Raw genomic sequence first — 20,924 nt, forward strand, 5'->3', positions numbered from 1 at the left:
TAAGCAAGCAAACCTGTCTCAAATCTACAGTGTCTGATAGCTAAGGCTTAAAAACCTTTTGAGGTGTAATTACCTAGCTAGCTAGTTACATTTAAAGAGCTTTATTAATTTAGTCCCATTCTATAAAATGAGATACTGTCTAAAACAACTCTTGATTTTTGCTAAAGGCCTGCAGGGTGTTTTTCCGTTTTGTCTCTTACCAGGGCTATTTCGTGGAGTCGTTTTGAGACGTACTGCATCATTTAGCTTACCTGTGATAAAATCGTGATAATCACTGTCCGTCCTGCATGTGAAACCCTATTTGGACTACTTTAGCATCATTTGTCTATGTTTAATGGCTGCCGCATCCACCTAGAATGTTTCAGAAGTTAGCGGGACAGTTTTCAGTTGCTTAAGTAGCAACTAGCTAGCTAATGTTATAGCTAGTAGACTCCACATTATCAAAATGAAATTATGCTCTAATATGTCTGTTACAGTCATTTCTCTTGCATGCTACAGTAGTTTAGGGTGTAGTTTTACCATAGATATCGCTATGTAGGTAACTAGCTAGATGTAGATGTATGCAGTGTTTTCATTCATCTAGGTAGCTATGTTTGTCTAAATTTCCAGAATTGTGCCCACCACAATTATCAAATTTTGTTTTTTGTTTTTTTTTATTAGTACATAAGCTACATTAATTTATATTCACAATGAAGTCGAAATTTGGAATGCTGATTTGTATTCTGGTTCACACAAACATTCATTGTTTCTTTGGCTTTGGGTTATAAATGTTATTGTCTGTGGCACTTTAGGTAACCATGTCTAATTGTAAAAAAAAAATCCCAGAGAGTGGATTTGCAGCGTTTCTGAATTTGCATAACGTTTTACAAAATGTAGCGTCCGCATTGTCATTTTGATGAATTTGCTTTGTGTATTTGCAGCTAATTTTTCTTTGGCAGCACAATGGGTCTTCTCGGCCACCGTATAAGGCATATACGTCTCATCGTCTCCCTCGCTTGTTCTTACTACTCAATCCTCTTTCTCTCACTATGTAGGCCAGCACTCTGTTATATGAAACTGCTCTGGCAAATGGCTAGCCAGGGCACTGTGTGTATAGTCCAAACATTCTTGGGCCAGGTTTCTTCCTGGGGGTGTTATCTCCCCTTGAACCCCCCCCCCCCCCCCCCCCCCCCGAGCTTTGTCCTGCTCCCTGGCCCAAAGTAACCGTGTCTCCTCCTCAGCCTGGCCGTGGCCGACACCGGCTGGCTGCGGGCCCCACCAGAGGGGACAGAAGGCAGGTGAAGAACCTTGAAACGGGCATGTACAATTATGAATGAGTCACCAAGTAAACTTATGAAAGTAGTTGTTCAGTACTGCAGTGCCCACTTGTGGTGATTTAAAATGTCGCTCTAGTCTCTTTTCTTTCTTTCTTTCTTTTACATTTACATTTCTTTTACACTTACATTGACTTGGCTATAATTTGTTATTGTTTGTTCACCTCAATCAGGGAGAAACTAAGACACAACTAGACTGACCTTATTTTTCTAATAATCTTGTCATAGAGAATCCCAGGGCATCTTACTCCAGGTGCAATCTGGTTTCCATGGTACCTGCAGGTGTAAAATTTACAATTGAAATGCTCATAAATATATTCCATATAAGAAAACATGACCAAAAGTCGTGATTCTGACACTTATTGTGGTGACTTGAATCTGTTTTTGTCTTAACGATACGCTGTTATCATCGCGTAATCCGTTTGTAAATGAGTAAAGGGGCGGGATAGCGCGCACGCGTTCTGCGCATCGCTCCTGTCGGCGGTACCTGGAGCAGCCGGGGCTACACGCGCCTTCGCTCTCCACGGATGGAGATGCTCCCAGACTGCCTCGTTTAAAACAAGAACCCGGTTCTAGACTCCGTTTCTCACCATGTACAAAACCATAGTGTGATATATCTAGGACTACACATTTGAATATGTGATTTTAGCATTTTAGAGAACAACCCAAGGCTTACTCAGAGTGACAATGGAGAAGCGCGGATTAACAAAACTCGAGGAAAAGGAAAACTTAAAGGACGTTTTAATGGCTGCAAAAGAAGACACCCATATGTGAGTGTATGTGTAGGCGTTGGTACAGATCAAAATCACAGGGGGATTAAAAAACCAATACCGATTTTTGCCTTTCCAAGAAATCAAATTGTCCAGTTTCTGCACATCAGAAATATGCATTCTACAACCCATTCAATCTGAAATCTGATACTGCAGTCTGATAATAACAAGCGGAACGGCATCTTTGGATATGGATACCCTGAAAGAGAGAGTTTTTGCCCCTAGTAAGGCGGGAATGAAGAATCTCGCGGGGAAGACATTAGGACATATACAGAGGTATTACTTATTTTGTTGTTTGCCTTAATAAAATGATTTTAATGTTGATAATTACATAGAAGTATGCATAGAAGTATGGCATGAAACATGAGAATATATATCACTGTTATTACTCACCATTGAATTTTTGGGAATCCAATATTTTTTATTTTATATATTCGGTACGGGAGCTTTTTTTTTCGTTTCAAAAACGACAATTTAAAATCATATGCGATGCACGCTACACCGTGGTTCGATCCAGGCTATGCTACTGGAGATTAAAGAATTCCCCCGAGAATGGTTCTTCTGGTTGGGTTTGCTAAATAATTAATGAAATCGAGCGAGTCGTGACACGTGCTTTATGGTTTATTTTAATATAATTAACGTGCTGGTCAGGTAGTATTAATATTACAATAACGTTTGGGTTGTGTGTGTGGGTGCTTGTATTAACCACAGACAATTTCGTTTAATTATTATTCTGTAGATACATTTATGACTCACACTATTAGTCATTTTAAGAAAATACATACAAATGTCCTCAAAACTTCCGTACAACCTCTCGTCCACATTTCTCTTAAAGGTTTTATTCCTTTCTTCGAGGACAGTGCAGGCTCCGTCCTCTCTGCGTCGTGGTGGTGAAGCTCTCGTTTTACTACCTTGCCACCTTAGCTGAATTATGAATAACTAGTGGTATTTTTTCCATGTTACATCTTCGGCTATAGCTTGTACATCATTCTCCTGTACAACGGTAGTCAACGTATTTCACTGAATGGGAGTCTCACGTTACTTAATATATTATAGGCAAACTACTGATTAATGTGTCGTTAAATAAGCTATATAAAATATATATTGCCTACATTTAGATGCTATATTTCGTTTCCGTTTTTTCAGTTATTTATATAGTTTAGATGACCAAATGCTGTATTTTGGCTATTCTATAATTTTACCCATTACAATATCCAACAGTTAAATAAAAATTGTACCTAAATTATTAATAAATAAAACTGAGGAACTAGGAGTTAATCTTAGGGGTGCTGCATTGCGGGGCAAATATTAGAAAGAACACGGCCCTTAATCTGCTCCTCCAAATGAAATATTTCATAAATTTAATTATCCCTCATCTTCTAGGTCATTATTCTAGAGTGATTCACACGGGGAAGAGTTTTTTTAAAACCGAAAGCCTGAATTAAATACAAAAGAGCGCGTTTCCCTACATTATGAAAAATGAAATAATTTGACTATCTTGTTCTTTTTTTCACAGGGTTCTGGAGAAGAGGGAGAGAAGTGGAGAAGTTCTGGAGCTGACGGAGGACGGGCGTCCACGCGAGATCCCCGAGAAGAAAGCGCCCTTGTGTGACTGCACGTGTTTTGGGCTCCCTCGACGTTACATCATAGCCATCATGAGCGGCCTTGGCTTCTGCATCTCGTTCGGTATCCGGTGTAACTTGGGCGTGGCCATTGTGGGCATGGTCAACAACAGCACCGTTCACCGGGGCGGCAAGATCGTCATCAAAGAGGTGCGCGCGTGGGAGTCCCGGAGCCCCGCCCCCAGTTTACCTGCTCCAGTTTACCTGTTCCAGTTTACCTGGCCATTGAGCGCTGCTCTTATTCTATTTGCTCACATCTCATTCAAAGCAAAGTAACGACTGAGTGCTGAATGAGACATGACGTGTTTCCTTTAAATCAATAAATAAACAGACATTTTAGGTTCTAGTAAATTAAAAATAATTACATGAAATAAGTGATCTTTGGTGTCCAATTTTGGTTATGTATAGATTTTTTTCCTTATTCATATGTCTGTTTTCTAAGAAAGCAAAATTTAACTGGGATCCAGAGACTGTGGGGATGATCCACGGCTCGTTCTTCTGGGGATACATCGTGACTCAGATCCCGGGAGGATACATCTCCTCCAGGCTGGCGGCCAACAGGTGACCCCGTGAACCAGTCACACTACCACAAACCATAAGAACCGTGGCCCACGGAACCACAGACGGAGAATGTAAAACTTCAGAGAAAACCACACCTGTGTGCTGACTGTTAAAGGACACTATGATTACTTAATAAGGCCACATTCAAGAATCATGATTATTTTAGACTATTAAAAGTAGTCCGTATAATTAGTACTATCCATAATTACCATCTATCCTATAAACAGGTGTAGCCTACAAAATAGTGTCACATTTTAATGATTTATTAGTTTAGTCTAGCTGTATTAAAAAATATCGCAGTTTTAAAACTATTAAATCAAATCAAATATATTTGTATAGCGCTATTACTACGCATATCCTATAAATATTAGATTGGGCATTTCCGATCATGATGGTAGATGTGAAAATACTAACATTTTCGGCATTTAACTAACGAAATCGTAAAGAGAACCGTATGGTGCGCGTGACAGAAACACGCCGAGCGTCGGTGAGGCACGCGCCCTCGAGGTCCGCCTCCTCTCCGTTAACGAGGTCTCGAGGGAGAGCCTGTCTAATCTTTTGTATTCGGGGCACATGGCAACCAGCGGCAGCAATGCAGGAATTGCTAGGAAATGCTGACAACCACGTTCATACGAGATAATATGCACAAACGAGCTATCGCCATGTATTCTGTACAAGGGAAACTCTCTATATAATGAGCAAAATAAATACTTCAAAATTTATAGAGATTAGCCTTTAGAATTTATTTGATAATAGGATAGCACAAAAAAACAAAAACAAAAAGCCACTGAATAAATTTGTTGACAAAATTCACTAAAACTAAAAATTCTCTAAATTCATATATATATCATTTGGAGGACATGAATGTTGAATTAATAATTCATATATAACTGGGTTAATGGGGTTAATCTACAGCAGAGGCATTTGGCCTTATGTTCTTTTTTTGTTGCAATTGTAAATGCAGTGAAACCTTATCAAAGCAGTCAACCTTTAGTAACTACTCACAAAATATTACTTGATTATTTAAAAATGATAACAGCTTAGGGTTATCCCACATATATAAACATCTACCTGCATCCCACGGTGCCTATAGCCACTATTAAAATATAGGTGACATATGTTGGATTACACAATAGATCTGACCTAATCATGGCACAGAAATCATTAGAAATGTGATTCAGAATTGAATGTTCTGAGTTGAATAATCCTTATCCATTTATCATGTTCAAATAAGTTAACAATAGGTTAGATTTCCATCATTCTGATTGGACAACTAGAAAGGAGCATTTCAATGCTTTTGTTTGACCTTACTAGTGCTATAGTTGCTGTAACCTGTAACCCACTTGATGTTTTTGTGAAATTTGTCCAAATACATCAGACATGTGAGAACTGCTGTCTCTTATTTGCTTCTCTTTACAGGGTGTTTGGTGCCGCTATCCTGTTGACATCAACACTCAACATGTTTATTCCCTCTGCTGCACGTGTGCACTATGGCTGCGTCATGTTTGTGAGGATATTACAAGGCCTTGTCGAGGTAGGAACCATATGCAATTATTGAGCTTTTAAATCACGTTCAAATGAGAATTTCCCAGGTCTTCCTTTACACCAGATATTGCACATTATAGGATACTATTACTATGAATAGAGTTAAAACATCATTGCCTCATTGTTCTGTTGTCCATTTTTCAAACTATTGTCTCAAACCATAAAACAGAACAAACAAACATTACAGTCGTCGGAGCAGATCGTATGAAATGGATCGTTTGAAACCAAACAAAGGAGTGAGGGAGAGAGATTGAGAGAGAGAGAGAGAACGAGAGATGGAAGGAGAGAGAGAAAAAGAGAGATAGAGGGAGAGAGAGAGCTGGTTACCAACCATATGATGATCCACCTTTGCGTCCTTTGTGTGCGGAGTGAATGACAACAGCAGTCTGACCCAGCTGTGTGAATGAGAGCAGGTTGACCACAGCAGCTCATGTTCGGTGTGTATCGACTAATTTGAACAAATTAAACATTAGCCGACCAGTGTGCATCCCTTGCTGGAACAAGCAATTTATGTTCACCAGTGACTGATTGTGTGTAAATTAGTAGCTAATGAAGATTAAATGGGACCGTTACTGTTTCTGTGTAAAAGCAGGCAGGTTGCTTGGCTATGTACGTGCCACCGTGGCTTATTAATCTTTATTTAAAAGGTGACTAATTTTATTTGTTTGCTTTGATTCTTTTTCCTTTACAAATGTCTGACTCAGATGATGTAAATAAATATTTGGTCACTGTTGTTGGGAGCTTAATGATGAAGGTTTGTAAACATCAAAATGTACCAATAAACACTCACTGCCACTTTATTATACTTGTGTACAGATATATGGCCCATCTATGCCATATGCATATTGCATCATCCTCCATCAGTGATTAATATCTTACCACTGGCTCACTATTGGCTGGATATTTTCAGATGACAAACCATTCTCAGTGCACCAGTAACATAGGGCACGTGTAAAAAATCCCGGGACATTGCTGTCTGATAAACATATACCAGAATAACACCCACAGGGATGTCAGTGTTACTGCTATGTTGAGAATGCTCGTTTACCCAAATAATATCCAACCAATCATTGTTCAGTAGTTAGAACGTGAGCGGTCATAGGCAGGATTGAGAGGGTCTGACTAACTGTATATGACAACAGGTGGACTTCTGTTCTAGGTGTTATTGGTGTAGGTTGTGAACACCTGCAATATGTTACAATATGTAATTGTACAACAGCTACAGTATGTAACTGTATACTTTAAATATACAATATTATTAGCACAAAGCAGCACAAAACTACCTATTAAACATGACTGAAGATATGGGTTTTATTTATTAGATGACTGTTGATAAAGGAAAAGTACATATGAGGCCATTTTATCATCTTGACTTGAATTCAGGGTGTGACCTACCCAGCATGCCATGGGATCTGGAGCAAATGGGCTCCGCCCTTAGAGAGAAGCCGCTTGGCCACCACCTCTTTCTGTGGTAAATATGGCTTTGTTTTTATTTCACAGTAATAGTCACTCTGTTTAAATAACACCTGACATACATTTAAACATCACAAATGCACCCGTCAGGTTCCTATGCTGGGGCCGTGGTAGCTATGCCTCTGGCTGGGATCCTTGTGCAGTATTCTGGCTGGTCCTCTGTCTTCTACATTTATGGTGAGTTCATAAATAATTTGAAATTAATAATCTGTGATTTGGTATATATTTGAAGTGCGCACAATGCATTTCTACTGTCCTCAGCAACATGTGCACTAAAATTAATCAGAAACCATGAAGAGCAGTTGTTTGGGTTATCATTGGTAAACGTATCATGTAAAGTAGGAATACTCTAGTATTAAATGATAAAGTCTTTATCAAAATGAAACAGAAATAAGTAGAAGTGTACTAGAAGTCAATTTTGAACAATCTGTAACAGACTTGTCAGAGTTCACCACTGTCATGTGTAGTGATAGAAAGGTGGACACATTCACTGCGAGAAGATCCATAATCCATAATCAGGATTACAATAACAGTCCAGGGTCCGAGCACCAACATAAATCAAGAATAGAATATTAGAATAGCCTAGAATATTAACAACAGGTTGACCACAAACACAATGGGCCAAGATTAACAATAACCAGCAAAGTAAAACCAGAAAACACTGAATTTAAATAAACAGGAAACGCAAGGTTAACAAACTAGTAAAACTAGTGAAAACCAAAACAAGGATTGTAACAAGACTGGAGAAAATGAAACAAAGACACGAGAGAGGGAAACTGCGTAAACAGCTGCCAGGGATGGAGCCAGTCATGGCAACCACATTCAGCTTGAAGGAATTCAGCATCCTACAGGAAACATATAAGGACAGCTCAAATGAACCAAACCAAGATGTGTAACAGACACACATACAGTATTGTAGCTGATCTTCGTTGTGTTTTGTCTGTGTAGGGAGTTTCGGTATTCTTTGGTACATGTTTTGGATCCTGGTGTCTTACGAGAGCCCGGCCGAGCACCCCACTATCACAGAAGAAGAGCGGCGGTACATAGAGGAGAGTATTGGAGAAGGGGCTAAACTGCTCGGAGCAACAGAGGTGGGTCTTTTGGAACTAACGTCCCATTCCCATCAACATTAACACGGCGAGAATTTCAACCACAAACAATTTCCTCTGTGTCTTGTCAGAAATTTAAGACGCCCTGGAGGAAGTTCTTCACCTCCATGCCGGTCTACGCCATCATCGTGGCCAACTTCTGCAGGAGCTGGACCTTCTACCTGCTGTTGATCAGCCAGCCCGCGTACTTTGAGGAGGTGTTTGGCTTCGAGATCAGTAAAGTGAGTGAACGCAGCAGGATTGTAACGACGGACGTACCAAACTGAACGTCTAGCTTTGAATCTGCAATGTCAGTGTTTGAACAATACAATAACTAGAATGACAACACTGCAGTGTAATCTTATTTAACGTTTATGCCTGCGGCAAATGTTATTTTGTTAACAGTACTGCCGGGTTCATATTCAAAGCCATATGGCATTTGTTCATGGAGGACAAACTGTTACTTCTCAGCTTCAGAGTCATTACACAGTACAACATGCATAATCAACACTGTTACTGCAGCTATTGCACTTCCATTATTTGATTGCATTTTCCATGTTGGACACTAAGAAATAAGATCTCAAAGTGTCTAAATAAATAACACAACATAACGATTGATTTCTGGCACACAGAGAGAGTGATATGACTGACTTGGCAGACAAAATTCATACAGCCTCAGGATTTATTTTGCTGCTCATGGCTGGGTTATTGCATAGCTTGACAATTAGAGTCAAAGGCAGTTATGCTGATTTCTCTCTGAGGATTATTATTATAAAAAGTGGCATCTGAATTGGGATCTTTGTCAATTATTGTTAAAATGCTATTGATTATCAATGTTAAATTATATTAACTTGACTGAAACAGTTGAGTGCCTATAGATTGCTAAGAACCTCAATTTAATTTTTAAAAAAGTGTTTGACTAGTTGGTGTGAATAAGTGGATTAGGTTTGTAAACCTGTTCGCTCTGCGCCTGCTCATTAGATGTGATGATCTGTGTGTGTGCTCAGGTGGGCATGCTGTCTGCACTACCCCACCTGGTCATGACCATCATAGTCCCCATAGGTGGACAACTCGCTGACTTTCTGCGTAGTAAGAACATTCTGTCCACCACCACTGTCAGGAAGATCATGAACTGTGGAGGTAAGAGAGTCATTAGTGCGATATGTGTGTCTTAGCAGAGGCACCCTGGGATAACTCTGCGGTTGACCTTTGACCCTTGTGTTTGTGTTACTGCAGGATTTGGGATGGAGGCTACATTGCTCCTGGTAGTTGGCTTTTCCCACAGTAAAGGTGTAGCCATCTCATTTCTGGTGCTAGCAGTGGGTTTCAGTGGCTTTGCCATATCAGGTGAGAGACTCTTCCAAACTGCTGTCTGGGTTAAACCGAGTTCCAGTGAGTCTCACATCATCATCATACACAGACAACTTCACCTTTGCATGACAGTATCTTGGATTTCCAAGAATGTATTAGAAAACTTGGTTTTCCATTTTCTTTTTTTGATTTTTCTGTTTTATCTATTTTCCTCACTAAGGTTTTAATGTGAACCACCTGGACATAGCACCCAGGTATGCCAGTATACTGATGGGCATATCCAATGGGGTTGGAACACTGTCTGGTATGGTGTGTCCCCTCATAGTGGGTGCCATGACTAAAAACAAGGTAATGAGATTCATACAATTATAACAAATTATAATATTTGCATACTTAACTGTTTTAAGTATGAAATTATGTTAATGCTTGGTACACTTAACATAAGCATAAAAAATGTCCATCATTGCTGTGGAGTGGCAAAATGTATTTTTGATCGCCTCTCTGGTGCATTATGGCGGCGTGGTGTTCTACGGGATCTTTGCCTCCGGTGAGAAGCAGCCGTGGGCCGACCCAGAGGAGACCAGTGAGGAGAAATGTGGTTTCATCGATGAAGACGAGCTTGCTGAAGAGACCGGTGACGTCATGCTGAGCCATGCACCTCTGGGAGCCCAGGGAGGCTTCGGGGCCCCCCCGAAATCATACGGAGCCACAACTCAGCTGAATGGGGGATGGGCAGAGGAATGGCATAAAAAAGAGGAATATATTCAGGAGGAAGCTGAGCCCACCTACACTCATGGTAGAGATGGATATTCATAGAATACCTGGGGAAGGGTTACTTCTGAAAGGCATTAAATGGTTATGGTGACTGATTTGAATATTTATCATGCCTGTGACACAGACTTCACAGTTAACAAAGGAGAAATTGTTGAGACAAATTCTGAAAAGATTAAGCTGAAAGCAGGGTATATACTTAAAGAGCTATTGTATAAACAAAAAGATATAGATCATATATGTCATCTTATAGATACAAATTCTAAATGTAACATAAATGTTTTTATCAATGAAAAGAAGTAAAATAGTTTGGAAATGATTACAAATCAGTACCCAATTTAAAAAGGCTATTTGTAGAGTGGTATGAGAGAGTTTTCAGAAACTGTTCAAGTAAAGACATGCTGGGTACTATTATATATATATATATATTACCCCAAACTGAACCAATAACCAAGGCAGTATACAAACACACAAATATTAATACAAAAATATAAATACAAATCTTATAGTCTTACAAGGTATATACATAAAAATTATGGAGAATATTAATACAGAACTCATATTTATTACATATTTGATCTTGAATGATGTGTATATCAGGGATGTGCAGTTTGCTAAATGACACAGTACTAGTAAGCCAGAATGCTGGCTGACATGTTGAACGGGTGTATTTTTTCCAACATAGAACTTTGTTAGCTATATAAAAACAGGAAACAATAGGTTTACCTAAAATACCTTAAATAAAGCTCTGTGTATCAGCACAAATCAGTGTGGTACACTATAAATTGGTCCAGTTATTTGGGACCTAATCATTAAAGCAAAAAGCAAAGTGTATTTATTGATACTATGGTCAATTATGGATTTTTTTCCAGAAGGTATATGGTATAATAGCACAAAGAAAATATTGATGTACCTACATATGTCAGTGAAGAAATATAACAATGTATTAATGTTCAAATGTCTGACAGTTCCTTTGATTTCATGTTTAAAGTGCAATCTTAAACACTGTGGCACAAATCTCATTTTACAGCACTAGTTTCATTACCATTACATATGAAGTGTATGTTATGAGTTCTGTATTGCGTTCCCAATGCAGTGCTATACTCTAACTCTGAGGCAGTATAGCAAGAAGGCTCTATACTCTAACTCTGAGGCAGTATAGCAAGAAGGCTACTTCTTCAAGAAAGTGATTTCATTTATTGTGTGTGTTTATATAGATCTAATATTACTGTAAGACTGCTGTGAAGTTGGGTTGGTGATCTGTATGCTTCTTGTAATACAAAGGCCATATTTTTCATAGACAGAACCATGAAACTCTGTCAATTTTTAAAGTAAATGGAGATGTAAAACAAAGCATGCGATATATGTTGTCCAACTGAAAGACCAATGAAACCTTCATACAAACCTTTTGTGACCAACATGTTTTGCTGTAATCATCACTTAAAGTTGGTTTAATGTTTGATAGATTTTCTCGCGATTACTTTAAAGTATTATGCAGTGTCTATGCTAAGCAGGACAAGTGTAAAGCTGCATTTGAAAAGCTGAATTGATCGGATAGTCTTGTTATGTGTGAAACGATGCATTGCAATAACCTAATGGGACTGGTAACCATTATAGCATTTAAAATAGAATGTGATTTTTACTCATTTCATATTAGTTGTTTATGGTGTGATGTGAAGAGTTAAAACTAACGTGGAAATATAAAAGTATGGCCTAAATCCAGCATTTTGCCTTTGGGGGACAGATTCTAGAACGTCTCCAATGGTTTGTGGGAGGCTGTTGCACTTCTTGGAAAATGTGCCATGGTTTCATTCTGTCTAGATGGGCTAGCTGTTTCATTTTTGTGCCACTATGAACTAGCCAAAGCCATTTATACATATATGCATTTGGGTAAAATATGATATGTATAATGTTAGTGTTCACAAAACATTCTGCAGATGTTCATATGTATACAGATACTTAACATCATTTAAAAGATCTATCCCTGGTTCCATACCTAAGAATTAAGTATAAACGTTATTAACTTCTATTGTCGTGTCAAAGAGTGATTCATTGATGTAAAATTGTACTGTAACTGCTCTTCATCACATATAAATACATTTCCTAACATCCCTTACCCAGTGTAACTATACACCATAATATTTTGAATAATGTAAATTTAAAATATTCACATTTGAAACTCACAGTCTCAGCTTTTTAACCTTGCAAACCAGATTGTGTCTGTGCCCAGACTGTGAACCAGCGGTATGGTCTGGGTTCTTTCATTCAGCAGGGCTCCTGTTGTTCAGTGTAGACTATTCTCACCTCTCTTCTAAATGCCCTGTTCCCCTTATAGACATGGCAGAGTCAATAGTCTTCAGCGTGGCCACCTCCCTGGACTGCACTGAGATTATTGACCTCCTCTGAGGTTACCGTTTCCAGCAAAAAAGGCAAATCACTTCTAATTAGATTCAAATTAGATTACAACAAATTACCAATCAATAACTTTAACTGCTTCACAAAGTGCTGAGTATTCCTCTCATTAATTTGTGCTAAAAAAAAAGCATGCAATTATGATTTGTTTCTATGTTTGAGTGGTTTTCTGCAAACTGCATTGTACATTACTGATTGTAACAATTACCATTCGGTGTTACAGCCACACTATTTCCCAGGTCCCTGTGATGGTTTGACCTGCATTCAGCAGACATGAGCTTGGCACCTGCAGCAAGCCCAGGGGAGGAACTGGCACACCCTAATGACCTGGGCAGCCTCCCTCCCGCACGCTGCATGTTGATGTGACAGCACACACAATCCTGTCACCAGCCAACCTGAACATGTTTTTCCACAGCTAACCAACCAGACTAGTCACGCCAATTGCCCTGTTAACAGGTCAACGCAGCTGACAAGACCACTGGCCGATATCTCATATATCAAAATGAGCTACCGCACGTCCTGTTTACGATGCCAAACTGTATAGCTAGGGACACACCTCACTTACTTTAGCATTCATGACTGAACAAAGAGGGCGCGCGTATTGTGTGTGTTGTGTAACAGACGTGATCTTGTTGGGCTTTGGGGGCAGGTGTTATGGGGTATGCAAGGATCCCTTGAGGACTGAGTGTTCTAATCAAGATCTAAAATGACTATTTAATGATGAGCGCGCAGAGGGTACAGTCTCCTGAATGCCATTATCCCTTGAACCAAACCCCCTTTCAATAAAAACCCACCCAGTCTTGATGCTGTCACGCACTCACTAATATTAACAGTGCCAGAGGCCTCAGACGAGAAACAGAAGAAAATGAGTAGTAATTTTACACCATGGATTCTTTCTTAAACCCTCAATCAGGAATGTAAACCCAGTACAATTATTAATAAAGGAAATAAATGTTACCTCTATATGTTATAAAAGTAATACATGTTTCCACTCAACATTATCCCACATCTTCAGTAAGTCCTTGATATGGCATTAATGAATAAATGATGATGTGATGGGTTACGGTGCAGGTACAACTTTTTTCTGGTCATGCAACTCAGGGTTTTGAATTATATAAAAATATTTTATAGCTCTAAACTAGCTCTTACAGAATCTCAGAAATATCTTCCCATCAGTTAAATCCATGAACTGGATTCAAACACAAAAGAAAAACTGTCCCGTGATTTAGTTGGAGTCTTCTGGTGTTTTGATGGCCTCATCATTTGGCAAGCCAAACTTCTTTTTTCTCACCAATTAAGGTAAAATGAATATTTCATCACTCATTAACACCTCTCTTGCATGGTGGGAACTCATTCCCCCTTTGCTGTGTCATTCACACCATCCCAGAATAGTGCTTCCTGCTGGAGTGACAAGTTTGCAGAGCACAGTGAGAGTGGTTGGCCGTTCTGTGGGGACGGAGCACAAGATGTCACGGCTTGAGTCACAAGCTCACACTTCAGGAGCAAAGTGCACACTCTGTTGAAAAGGAAGAGGTACGTTCAGATGACATTTGAATCTTAGAGCAGTGCCTCACATTGGTATAGAATACCCAGCACTCCAGATGATACTCATTATTTAGAATGGCCTCCAGATTTGATTAGAGTCATCTGCAAAACTTGGGACTCAGGTGTGGACTGAGCGGTCCAGCCTCTTCGTGTCTCACAGTGATCAAGGGGAGACTTGGAGAGAGAGAAAGAGAGAGAGAGAGAGAGAGAGAGAGAGAGAGAGAGAGAGAGAGAGAGATTGGCTTGGCCACATGCTGACAAGAGGGTACACACATCCTTAGGGAGAGCCTCTCCTATTCATCCGTCTCACAACAGATGGGCTCTACTCTGTGTGTGTGTGTGTGAGCGAGTGAGTGTGTGTGTGTGTGAGAGAGAGAGCGAGTGAGTGTGTGTGTGTGTGTGTGAGAGAGAGAGAGCAAGAGAGTGAGTGAGTGGGGTTGGACTAACATTAATGAATGCTACACCTCCCTTTGATTAAAATGCAGTTTGAATGAGGTGGCTTAGAGGAAACGTGAATAAATGGAAGTAAGTCCAAATTAAACACCATATGGCACCTCAGTCACGACTGCTTAACAAATGCATGGCAAGGCGGACATGGTCAGTCATCAGTCAGAGAACTAATTTAACAACAAGTTTATGTAAATTAAGTGAAATTATTTCTACAAAGAGAAGAGATGTGCATATGTATATAAATCATGTACAGACTCCCAATAGATGCACTGAGCAATGTTGACTTTGCTGAAACCTCAGGAATAAAACAGTGCTAAGCTCCACTGAGCAACACCTTCACAAGCATACACCTGCATGGGTGTGTGTGTGTGTGTGTGTGTGTGTGTGTGTGTGGGTAGAACAAGGCCAGAGACAAAGAAAGAGGAGGAGCCTGTTTGATGTACTAATGAATCCAGTGTGTAGAGGAAGGGAAACGTGAGAAAGCTAGAGAGAATAAGGTTCAAAGTGCAGGAGAGATAATTTGATAAGACTGATGGCATGAATGACCTTTATCTTGTGAAATACATGTCATAAATACTCTTTGTTCTTCTGGAGCAAGACTGTGCAAGACTTTAAAACTTCCTTTGATTTGGTTATTCCACTGTAAGTTATGATGGAGAGGCACTGCCACAGTTCTGGCAAACATTTCCTTTTTTCAAATTAATTTAATCTCTCACAGCCTTAGTACAGTAGAATCAAAAAAGGTGATTTCCCCCTGCAAGAGGAGGTTTTCTCGATTGAATTGCTCTTGGCTCACGGTGTCAAGAGTGCAACGGAAAAACATCACGTCCTTTTAGCTGAACTCTACCTCAGGCCTTTCTCCTTCACTACTGCTATGTCAAAGTAATTGGCTGACTCTGAAATGACATCTATTCCAAAGCACAGGGATTCATCAGCAGGGCGGTGTGTGTGAGGCCTCATCTCTCCTAGCTGACCTACTGATATGAGCTGCGGGAGAAAACTGTAACTAAGAAAAGTGAGGACAGGGTTGCCTGATATTCACCAAGCGGGAACACTGAAAAGGCTCAGGTGTGACAGGAAGCATGTGTCCTGGTCCTGTGTCCTGGTCCTGTCTTCACCACACATGCCACAGGACACTTCACCTTCTCACCTCTTTGGCACAATTATGAGACCTACATAGTCTTATTCATTTCTCTTCTTTTTGGGGGGGACAGAATCTGAGGCAGGTCTCAAACTTTGACATTGTGCATCAACTAATTTGTGTCCCGTCCTCTGCCTGACAGCATTCTCCGGTAGATTAGCAGGTGGTAGAGGTGAGAATGAGTGATCAGCCTGTATTAGGTTTGGTGTCGGACTGCTAATTACAAGTCATTTCTCTTGTCAAACTGATGTGAGTCACAGCTGTAGCTTCTACAGCGCATTCTATAACTAGATCTTGGTGTAATTTGCAAGTCAATTTAATCAGATTTGTTTCTTGCCTTTAAGCAGCAACTAGCAAACTACACCATAAATTCATATTTTTATTCCATGTGATTTAGCACTGTAATAAAGTACAGACACGGGGAGTCAGTCACTTATATGCTGAAATCGTCATTTGGCAACACAGAATACACAGACTACACTCTTTATTTGCTTTAGGTTTCCAGATGAAAAAGCGTCTCACTGTTAAATGAGTAGCAGATGAGAGCTGTGTGCTGCAGGCTGTGTTTGTATGTGGTTCAGCAGGGTTATTCTCATGTGGGTTCCCCAGTCTCACTCAGCTGTGAAACTGCTGACCCTCGACTAGACACCGACTGTGTGAGCAGTCTTTTCATCACTGGCTTAACGAGGCACGGCCTTGTGGACATTTCCCTGCTTCGATCATAGCGAGATGCTGCTAGGCACCGTGATTCCTGAATTATAGTCTAACAAACTATAATCTTCTATATTCAACTAACAATTTGATTAAATTAAACCACTTCTGTAATCACTTTGATAACGATGTACACCACTGCTCACGTTCACCAGCCACTTTATTACAACCATTCTGTAAAAGTACAGTTGTAATCTATAGTCCGTCTACAGTCCTGTTGCCACACAGAATTTGCATTAGTCATTCTCTAACACTTCACCAATGGTCAGTCCCTACTTGCATGACTGGTGTTAGCAGTGATAATGTGGTTGGCAGACCACTCAGCCTGGCAGACTCTCGTGTTTGTGCTTGATACTCCAGCTCTGGCTCAACACCCACAACCATGTCACTGCCAAATTAGTGTAAATACTGAAACTGATCCACAACCTAATAATACCTGATCAGATGTACTTCTATGTTTAGAAACTGAACAGAAATCATTGTTGCAGAGAGTGGTGAAATTCTACAGACTACAGGCTGTCATTGTATGCTTATTAAATAGATGTATTAGACAGGTACACCTGATGAGGTGATAAATAAAGGGTAGGTACACGTTAGGCATTTCTAATAAAGTGGGTGGAATAATAAAAGGATCAGGTAAAGGTTTGCCAATATAATGCACTACTAACTCTCACACGAATGCTACTGTAAATAACAAATAAACCAAACCACCACAACATTAGTAACACATTGCAGCTTACCATGCAGTGCAGGGTTCATAAGATTGTAAATCAGTGAATCTAGGCTTATATATGAGCATGTGGGGAAGGATTTATGGCATGTTATAACGATCCTTTGGAGCGTTTTTCAATGGTATTAATCAGGACTTGGAAAAGCTGATCGTGAACTAACAAGGTAAAGAGAATATCAAGATATCGGGCCTCATCTTTTACTGACGAGAACCATCGGAGTGAAAGACAAGCCCATGCCGGCCGAGCAGCTGTCAGGGCTGAGAGCAGAGAACCAGCGCAGAGCGAGGATCGGGTACGCCGTGTCTGAGGAAGAGGCAGAGGACGACGACGAAGCTTCAGAACGTGCCTGCATCAATGATGCGGCGAGCTGAAAACTCGGTGTCAAAACAAGGTGCAAAAAGAGAAGCCCTTATATTATTGCTGCTTTTCCTCAACTACATTATTATTTGTATTGTTTTTGTTTGTTTGTTTTGCATTACTGTTTTTACAGTACGATTTTATAGTCATTAAAATTCTATTTGGCTAGGCTTGAGGGCTGAGGTGTTTCAAGGACAGCATCTCACGAGTATGATCCCAGTTTAAGCATGCACAATTACGGTTTTGCGTTGGCCTTTTGCTGTCCTCTTCTTACATATCTGTGCTGAGAAGACAACATGGTTTCCAAGGAGACAAGAACAAGAAAAATGGGGGGAAAAAAGCTGGATTCTGCTGGAGCATCAGAGAAAGAGCAGAAAATCAGAAGAGATCCTATAGGCAGGAAGAGAGACGACTACCACAGGGTCATTATCTTCAGTCTAATCTCAATAACCTACGCTCAATTGTCAACATTAAGTAGTTTTTATTGCTTTTATTACAGAAAAGTGAAGAGAAACCTTAGTCGTTGCCAAATGTGATAACTAACGTGTGTCCAGAGCATTAGAGAGTACCTCTGCTAGCATTGCTGTCATTCGTCTTTATGAGTTTCTCCTTAATAAAGTCTAATTAGTTTAATATTGCTCTCTCTTTCATTACATGGATGTGGTGTATAAGCAGGTTGTGAGAGTTAGGATTGAACAGGGTGTGTACCAATAACAGACATTTAGAAAGCACTCACTTGACCTTTAATTATTTAATATAAAAAGCTCATAACATAAGACGTGCTTCGTCTGTTCAGCTGAGTGAAGCTTTGGACAAGGTCTAGTGATCCCATAAATCATTTAATATGTAATGGCCCCATTCAACACTTCACTCTCCCCTGTCCTAATCTGAGAAACAGACGTAATCTAGTCCACAGAGCGCATGACAGATTATCCTCAGGGGCCTCATTGACAGATGCACACATTCACCACTCAGTCTTTACTTCCCATTTAAGGTGGACTGATGCCAACCGTTGCCAAGGCGATGAGTGATGCCACCATCTGTCAAATCCAGCCTAATTAAATTCAGTGTTCAACTCCACAGCTCAATTCCTTTATAATGGATGGTTATGTACATCTTCATTAACGAATGTAACAAGAGTCAGATATTTATTTCTAATTAAATTCAGTGTTCAACTCCACAGCTCAATTCCTTTATAATGGATGGTTATGTACATCTTCATTAACGAATGTAACAAGAGTCAGATATACCCATGTTTAAAAGGGATAATATGCTTTTAATGTGATTTAGTGCTTTATTTCTGAGGTTATACAAGTTCTCAAAGCTTAATCCTAAAAAAATAATAAATTATTTTAGAATTAAACAAAACTATATTTATTTTCATTACACAAAATGATATTTAATTATGGAGAATGACAGTTTTGCTGGTATTACTACCTTGTACGATAACTGGTTAAGTCTCCTATCAGCACTTAGAACCATCTCCCTCTGGCTGTTGAAGACTCAATCTAGTACACAGATAAAACAAACAAAAAAACCTTTAAAAGTTCTGACTACTGTCAAACTATAGGACATCAGCAGACAAGCTAACCATACCATAGGTTCTTTCACACGTAAATGAAAGTCATTCCTGCAATGCAATATAATGTACAACACAATTTCACCTTGTTTTTCTTCTGTAGCACTCAAAAAGACGAGAAAGCTGCATTCATTTAAGATTAATGAGCAAATCCGTCCACACACTCAACCCCTGCACCTCAAAGTCTCCGTCTGCCTGTTTAAGCACTTCCAGATCTTTCTCTGTCTCCTCTTTTAACAGTGAACCTGAACTCCACAAGGATTTAACACGGTCCACCAGTGATGTAAATGACATAGCACTGCTACACTGCTGAACCCACACTTGCTCACACACACTGAACTCCAAGGAGGACGCCCACTTTTTCAAATTGTCCCAGTAAATACGTTTAAATTTTGGACATTCTTGGGAAAGTTTAGTACACAGTGCAGGTTGTAGCGTCTGACACATGCTTTGGAGAAAGTCACAATGTCTTTGCAGCCAGTCCAGAAGAAAGTCTCCAGCATCCTCGCTGCATCCTAACAGGAGTCCAGCAGCGATGACCTGAGAGAGGTCGCCCGACCCTCCATCGTCTTGAATGACACCATCCAACAACGTCCTGGCCCAAGAGTCGCTGTCTGGACGGCACTGGACCTCCTTAATGCGCTGCAGGAGCATCTCCCCTTGAACCTGCGAGCCCAGGGACAAGCCTAAAGATTCATGTCGCTGCACCGTAAGGGAGCCCAACACTTCACACGCTGATCTGCACCTGATGACACTGGCCACGTCCCAGTCAGTCGCACCGTGTTCGTCTGCACTTCCAACATCTCCAAACTTCTCGAAAAGTGATCTGACCACGTGCAAAGGAACCGCGGGGTTCTTCAACAGACCAACGAACAACGTGCGCCGACACTGCGCCACATCGGACAGCGTCACGCATCGATACGGCGCGAGCGTCTGCGCGAGCCGCAGGTTGGTGGCGTGAAGGCAGCCCTCCAGCGCGCTCCGGGCGGACGGGTTCGCGTAGGAGCGAGCGCACACCCGTTCACAGTACCGAGCCCACCGGAACGCCCTGGCCACGGTTTGGTCGTCCCAGTCACTCACGAAGTCCGTCTGAGAAACGGCGAGAAGTTCCGCCGTGTTGCTCAGGTTCTTCAAAACAGCCTCCATGCGGCGCCCTGGCCGAACTCTTATTTTGGCTAGCGCGCTAAAGGCTACAGTTTACTTTTTAAAAACACCTCCAGGTGTAGTCACATATTTATCCGTCCACTTGATTAAAAAACTGTCCTCACACGTAGAAAAAGTGAATGTGAAGAATATGAAGAGGTAGAACTTAAAAACAAGACGCAGCTAACAGACTCCCGCTGTGACGTTGCCCAGAACTTCCGGCTGGTTTTCAAAATAAAAGAATTAAATGTTTGTTCTTGCTTATTTGACAAAAAACAATTTGATCACTTTGAATGTGATATTATACTACATTATCACACTAATACATTAATTGTAATTTTATATAGGATAAAATTTGAAATGTTTTATTAGAAAATCTCTTGATCAAAACAGATTGTACT

At 40.3% G+C, this 20,924-nt stretch overlaps 2 protein-coding genes across 2 annotated transcripts; one reads left to right on the forward strand and one right to left on the reverse strand.

Annotated features, from left to right (window-relative positions):
- The first annotated feature begins 1,803 nt into the window (after positions 1 to 1,803).
- On the forward strand, positions 1,804 to 12,477 carry slc17a6a (solute carrier family 17 member 6a). The gene is made up of 13 exons (XM_077007545.1): positions 1,804 to 2,359; positions 3,600 to 3,855; positions 4,148 to 4,266; positions 5,686 to 5,800; positions 7,195 to 7,282; positions 7,375 to 7,461; positions 8,233 to 8,375; positions 8,465 to 8,614; positions 9,380 to 9,512; positions 9,609 to 9,719; positions 9,904 to 10,031; positions 10,158 to 11,570; positions 11,608 to 12,477. Exons 1-12 carry the CDS (start codon positions 2,274 to 2,276, stop codon positions 10,497 to 10,499), a joined length of 1,758 nt encoding a protein of 585 aa, XP_076863660.1. The 5' UTR covers positions 1,804 to 2,273; the 3' UTR covers positions 10,500 to 11,570; positions 11,608 to 12,477.
- A 6,117-nt stretch (positions 12,478 to 18,594) lies between these two features.
- On the reverse strand, positions 18,595 to 20,736 carry fancf (FA complementation group F). Its single transcript, XM_077007541.1, has one exon. It carries the CDS (start codon positions 20,524 to 20,526, stop codon positions 19,510 to 19,512), a length of 1,017 nt encoding a protein of 338 aa, XP_076863656.1. The 5' UTR covers positions 20,527 to 20,736; the 3' UTR covers positions 18,595 to 19,509.
- Positions 20,737 to 20,924: the final 188 nt, after the last annotated feature.

The sequence above is a fragment of the Brachyhypopomus gauderio genome, chromosome 5, assembly GCF_052324685.1.
Source record: "Brachyhypopomus gauderio isolate BG-103 chromosome 5, BGAUD_0.2, whole genome shotgun sequence".
Lineage (NCBI taxonomy): Eukaryota > Metazoa > Chordata > Actinopteri > Gymnotiformes > Hypopomidae > Brachyhypopomus > Brachyhypopomus gauderio.